We start from the raw sequence: 6,368 nt of genomic DNA on the forward strand, positions 1-6,368 counted from the left end.
GGGAACAAACCACCCACTATAACAACGCATCCATCGCTCCACAGCCCTGGAGCGAGCGTTCAGACCTTCCAACCCTCCGGATAACTCCTCGGACAGTGACTACGACCTGCACTCTGCCCGCAGACTGTGACCCCCTCGGGGTGCTGGTCCCCATCCAGTCCATGCTCCCTGCTCATGACACATGGCAGCAAAGCTCTGCATCTGCTCTATTAGTGGCTTTACCTGCATTATGGGGACAAATGACTTTGTGTCCTTCATCAGTCACCTTCTCCATGTGGGAGGAGGCGGGATGAAGCGCAAGGAGCAACCGGATCAAGCAGAAGATGTCCCTGCCCATGGTAGGGGTTGAACAAGATGATCTTGGAAGGTCTTTTCCAAGCTAAACCCTTCTGTGGTTCTATGCAATGATGAATCGAAGGAACTTGATGGAAGGGGCTGGCACAGGGTGCCCAGAGAAGCTGTGGCTGCCCCATCCCTGGCAGTGTTCAAGGGCAGGTTGGACACAGGGGCTTGGAGCAACCTGCTCTAGTGGAAGGTGTCCCTGCCCGGGGCAGGGGTTGGAGCTGGAGGAGCTTTAAGCTCCCTTCATCTCAACCCATTCCATGACTCCAAGGGATGACAAGCACCTGCACTGCTCCCCTCACAAGCAAGCCTGCCCGCATCCACCAAGCGATGGGAGAGCTCTGGTCACCCCAGAGCCAACCCTGTCCATGCTCCTGCCAACCTGCTCCTACCAGCACGAGGCTCAGCTTTAAGCAAACCCAACCCAGCTTTGGCTGCATCCTGGTGCTCAAGCCCCTTTCTAAGGAGGCTTCCTCTTGCTTTTGAGCTTCTCTCACTGGAGAGTGTGAGGAGAAGGGGGGTTTAAGCTGTTTGTATGAGTTTAAGAGGCAGATGGGTTGAAGGTGGCTTCATACCTGCATGACTGGTGCAGCCACATAGATCTACCCGGAGCGGGGTCACCAGCTTCTCCGTGTCTCCAAACCCGGATCCATCACACTCTTCCTCTCAGCCAGGCCAGGCTAAAAGCAGAATGAGCTGCTCTTTGCCAGGCAGCTTCAGGACAAAGGCTGCGAGTCCCATGTCTGCCAGATCCCGCTGGAGCTGTGAAACAGGGACGTGACGGGGGAACTACTGGGAACAAGTCAGATATTTAATAAGCAAGAACCATTGTAATAAAACTGGGGGTTTTCTAGGAATTCCATCTTGTTTTCTTCCTTCCAACCCCACCAGTGCTGCTCCTTAGGCCAAAACCCTCCTTGTGACAGAGGACAGGTCGAAAGAGGTGATTCTCTTGGATGCTGCATCCAGTTCTGGTGTCCTCAGCATAAGGAGGACATGGAGCTGTTGGAGCAAGTCCAGAGGAGGCCACTGGGATGCTCAGGGGCTGGAGCAGCTCTTGTACGGAGCCAGGCTGAGAACATTGGGGCTGGGGAAGAGAAGCTGCTGGAGACCTCAGAGCAACTTCCAGTGACTGAAGGGGGCTACAAGGATGCTGGGGAGGGACCTTCATCAGGGACTGGAGCGACAGGACAAGGGGTGATGGGTTCAAACTGAAACAGGCCCCTTAGGAAAGACAAGTCAGGAAGCAGGAAAGATGAGTCTGCAGCTGATCCCGTGAGAGGGTGGAAGGTTTTAGTGATGAAACCAAGAGGAAGTTGCTCTGAGGATGCCACTGGGAAGAAGAAGGATCGATACAAGTGTGAGGCTGATGCTGTTACCGAAAGCAACCACCCCACGTGCAGTTCCTCAAGTTTTATTACTGTGTTTAACCAGAGCGATGGAATTGCTTCCATCAAACCTTGTCCTAGGCCATTAGTAACAGTTCCTGATGAATAACTTACAGGGAGACAGGCAGGAGCTGGAGGATAAAGTGCTGAGCAAAGCAAATCCCATTCCCATGAACATCCCCAGTCGTTGCTCCCTCCGTTAGTGTTTCCTGAGAAGGGGATGTGAGGAAGGCTGGAGCCTGAAGCACCCCAGTAACGACTCTGTTCTCCCCATGGGAGAGGTTGGGATATGGGAAGCACCAATTCCCATTCCTGTGACCCCCAGATACATAGCCCCAAAGCAGCAACACCCCAAGTCATTGTGTCAGCCTGGTTTACATCGAACACATGGATAATATCCGTGCATTGAGCTCTGGGAAGTGACTGGAGGCTCCAAACCTCAGTGGGACAGGGCACAGTGGTAGAGTGAAGAGGTTTGTGCTTCCCAGTGAGCTGGGCTCACTGGAACCCATCCAAACTGGGAACAGCCTCTGCTCTGGAGCACACCAGGACTCACCACGCAGGCAGAGGCAGTGCTGGCACCTCAGAGCTCCATGGGCAGGGCTTGAGCAGAGCTGGGGTGGAAGTTATCCCACATCCAAGCATAAAGCATGGATAGACCCCAAGGCCTGGCCCATCCAGGGAGTTGCTTCTCCTTGCTACAACACATTAGGAATGCCCTGCAAGCCAGGCTGGCTCCGCCTCTCGCTTCCAGGCACATCCTGCTCTGGGGCCCCAAACTAGTGGATTTGGGGAAAGCAGCAGGTGGTTTTGTGTCAGGAATACTGTCCGAGATTCCCAAAGTGTCTTCTGAACACTTGTGGAAAGGTTTAGGATGAAGATAAGACATCTGTGACCCATGTAGCATAAGACATGGAGCAGACTCTTGCACACTCATGCTCTCTTGTACACACAGACAAGGGGGTCTGGCTCTTGGGGCTGCCATCCCCTCACATCCCCATCGAGTACCTCAGGGTCTACCTGGATTTCACATCAAAACCTGGATGAATCCACTTTGGAATTGGCCACTTCAGCCCATCAGATGATCACAAACCTCAGGAGATGGAGACAGCATCAACCTGCCTGACCCCCGGAGCTGCTCCCTGTGTAATGCTTCTGCACCCATGGGTTGAAGAGCATCACTCTTCCTCCTCAGCCCCCAATGAAGAGGAGGGAACAGCAGAAGATGTCCCAGATTCCAGGAGCCAGGAGTCCCAGATTTAGTAGCCAGGCCAAGCAGGGCGCTGGGGATTGGGAGGTGGGGGGTATCCAAAGGGTGGAGGTGCTCCAGGAGGGTAAGGAGGTTGGGGGGGGATTGGGAAGTTAGGGAGAGGAGGCTGGGTTGGGTATGGACACTGTGGTCTTGCTGCTCCAGGGGGGAAGAAGGGAGGATACCCGGGTCTGGGGGGTGGTGGAGGAGGAGAGGGATGAGAGCCAGGAAATGGGGGGGGCTGAGGTGGGCCCCTGGATGGAGACCAGGAATAACCTGCTGCTGGAGAGGAGCCTCCTGAGGGGGGTTTGGGATACCCGGATTCAGCAGCTTGTGCTGGGGGGTATCCAGGAGCCGGAGGAGGTTTATAGGGAAAGGTGGGCTGGGAGGAAGCAACGTGTCCCACGGCGACAGGGGAGCCAGAGAAGGGGGCAGGAGGGAGAGCTCCATGTGCTGTGGGCCCAGCTGCCATGCTTGGGGTCGGGCTGTAGGGCAGAGGGAAGGAAGGAGCTGCTGAAGGAGCTGCTGAAGGGAAGGGCTGTGGCTTTGGGGGCTCTGTGGGCACAGGTCCATGAGGAGGCGGCTGCTCCTGAGGCTCCTGCGGCGCTTCCGACTTCCTGAGGATCTCCTGGAGCTTCTCCACTCTCACCCGGCGCAAGTGGGACAACTTCCTCATGATGGAAAACTGCTCCAGGAACGTGTCCAGGGGCACCTCGCCCTCCAGGAACTTCTCAGCCATTTGCTACAAGAGAAGACAGGATCAGTGCTTCAGGGACACACAGAAGACATCAGGGACTATAGGGACAGGACAGGGGGTGATGGGTTCAGACTTAAACAGGGAGGAATTAGGTTGGATATAAGGAAGCTCTTCCCTGTGAGGGTGCTGAGGCACTGGCACAGGGTGCCCAGAGAAGCTGTGGCTGCCCCATCCCTGGCAGTGTTCAAGGGCAGGTTGGACACAGGGGCTTGGAGCAACCTGCTCTAGTGGAAGGTGTCTCTGCCCGTGGCAGGGATTGGGACTGGAGGAGCTTTATGGTCCCTTCATCCCAAACCATTCCATGATAAGACCACCACACCCCACAGCACCAAACAAGCGCCAATTCAATTCTTTTGGGAGCAAGAACACCAAACTATGAAGAGATAATCCTTGATTTAAGGCCTTAAGCTGGGGATTGTAACTACAACTCTGAGGATTAATCACTTGAATTGCTAAAGGACTTAAACCTTAAGCTCACCTCAGACTCCTCTTCAATCTTCTGGCTTTCCACCTGCAGGAGATCCAGCAAGGTCTGAGGATTCAGTGCTGCAGAGAACTTCTCTGGGGGAACAAGGAGAGCAGCAAAGCACAACATTAGCCACAAAAGGAAGGGAAATCAGTAGCACACAACCCTGCTGCACGTTGCCAGGAGGGAATTCCTGCCTTGGGAAGTGTTGATGCAAGGAGAAAAGGAGAGGAAAAGATTAGAGACACTGCTGCACTAAGAGGGGGGTTTGCTGGGTGATCTGTCCAGCTGGGTTTGACCAGGAAAGAGGAGAGTATAGACCTTACAGGCAGCAGAACGTGCCACCATCAAGAGCTCCTCAGCTCAGCAGAAGGGAAGGATGTTGCACCAAGGGCAGCCTGTGTGACTCTATCAGCAGGCACCCGAGGTTGGCAAACACTCACCCAGCTTTGCCCTTTGCTCCTGGCACCTCTGAGCCAGCTTCTGCAGCTCCTCGTACTTGCTGGAGAGGTCACTGCGCCCCGTCTCCAGCGGTGCCTGGAACTTGAGGTTCTGCTCAGCCAAGCTCCTGTTGGCAGCCAGGGACATCTCCCTTTCCAGCTGCAGCTCCTGGACCTGTGGAAGGAGGCGTAGAACTCATGGAACCATGGAATCAACCAGGTTGGGAAAGAGCTTCAAGATCATGAAGTTGCCCCAGCACTGCCAAGGCCACCACTGACCCATGTCCCCAGGAGCCACATCCACGGGTCTTATAAACCCCCCCAGGGACAGTGACTCCAGCACTGCCCCTGCCCTGGGCAGCCTGTTCCAATGCCTGAGCACCCTCTGGGCAAGGAATTGTTCCTCAGCTCCAGCTAAACCTGCCCTGGGGCAGCTTGAGGCCGGTTCCTCTTGTCCCATCCCTTGTTCCATCCCTTGGGAGCAGAGACCAGCCCCCTCCTGGCTCCATCCTCCTGTCAGGCACTTGCAGAGAGCGATCAGGTCCCCCCTGAGCCTTCTCTTCTCCACACTAAACCCCCAGGTCCCTCAGCCCTTCCCCATCACACTTGTGCTCCAGGCCCTGCTCCAGCTCCGGTGCCCTTCTCTGGCCCCCTCCAGCACCTCAATGTCTCTCTTGCAGTGAGGGGCCCAGAACTGACACAGGATCCGACGTGCAGGCAGAGCCCAGCCTCATCCCACCATCCCCACGCACCTCCTGGGACTCCAGCGCCAGGCGCTCGATCTCCTCCGTGTTCTCCTGCAGCTCCTGGAGCTCCTCCACCGTCCGGTTCCTCAGCGTCTCCATCCTCCCCAGAGGAGCTGCACACTCCCTACAACAGGGAGGAAGTCAAACAAAGACAAGGTTTCCTAAAGGCAACTGCAAATAGGCACTAATCCTATTAAGGATTCAATCCTGCTTTGCTAAACTGCTTCAAACAGCTACGTCCTCCTGCACCAATCCTGGTCCTCAGCTCCCATCTCATTTTCCTGCTGTTTTCCTTTCTGGATACATTGTGCTACTGCTTCCCTCAGTGCTGCTGCCCTTAGAAAAGGCATTATTCATCCATGGGGAACTTGATCCAACACTTGTGGCTTGAAAAGGGGTAAAATACTACTAACATCAAGGGAATAATGGATTTCCTGCACTTATCCAGGACTTACGTCTCCACTATCTATCACTTACTCCAAGTAATCTGGGCTGTCTGATAATATTAAGCATGTATCAAAGTTCATGTCACAGAGGTGGGATGTGATAATGTGGGAATACACTAAAAACCAGGGGAGAAACACAGGAAAGGGATGTAGAATGGGAATTCCACTTGTGGCTCTTCCACCTTCACGTGGGTGGAACATCCCAATGCTGTCGCCCTGGGAGCGCTGAGTCAGGCTCTGCACCTACCATGGAATGACAAGGAAGGGCTCAGGGTTACCAAATCTCCTCACCCAAGATCCAGCCAAACTTGTCTGTGGAACAGCCACAAGGAGGAGGGGAAATCTGCTTGCTGCTACCGACACATGTGGGTGACTTCACCCCTCTGCCAACAGAAATCAACTTGTGATGTGTTTTTCTGTTGTTAGTAAGTCTCACAGAGTAAAAAGAGAGGGATGGTGTCAAAGGGGAGGCTCAGGCCCTGCCACTGTGCAAGCACAGAGGTGACAGATCATAGACTCATGGAACGGTTTGGG

The 6,368-nt window shown here is 54.6% G+C and overlaps 2 protein-coding genes across 2 annotated transcripts in view; one reads left to right on the forward strand and one right to left on the reverse strand.

The window, feature by feature from the left end:
• The window catches only part of CD5 (CD5 molecule), a gene marked incomplete at its 5' end in the record, with an annotated part of 1,749 nt that extends 1,619 nt beyond the window's left edge, over nt 1-130 (forward strand). The window contains one exon of the mRNA XM_010021591.1: nt 45-130. Within this exon, the coding sequence (XP_010019893.1) occupies nt 45-130 (86 nt within the window). The remainder of the gene's footprint in view (nt 1-44) is intronic.
• Nucleotides 131-2,989: 2,859 nt separating this feature from the next.
• On the reverse strand, nt 2,990-5,487 carry VPS37C (vacuolar protein sorting 37 homolog C (S. cerevisiae)). The gene is made up of 4 exons (XM_010021590.1): nt 5,395-5,487; nt 4,646-4,817; nt 4,215-4,297; nt 2,990-3,721 (listed from the first exon to the last, which is right to left on the reverse strand). The coding sequence occupies exons 1-4, from the start codon at nt 5,485-5,487 to the stop codon at nt 2,990-2,992; spliced, it is 1,080 nt and encodes a 359-aa protein (XP_010019892.1).
• Nucleotides 5,488-6,368: the final 881 nt, after the last annotated feature.

This window comes from Nestor notabilis, unplaced genomic scaffold (genome assembly GCF_000696875.1).
Source record: "Nestor notabilis isolate BGI_N333 unplaced genomic scaffold, ASM69687v1 scaffold24949, whole genome shotgun sequence".
NCBI lineage: Eukaryota > Metazoa > Chordata > Aves > Psittaciformes > Psittacidae > Nestor > Nestor notabilis.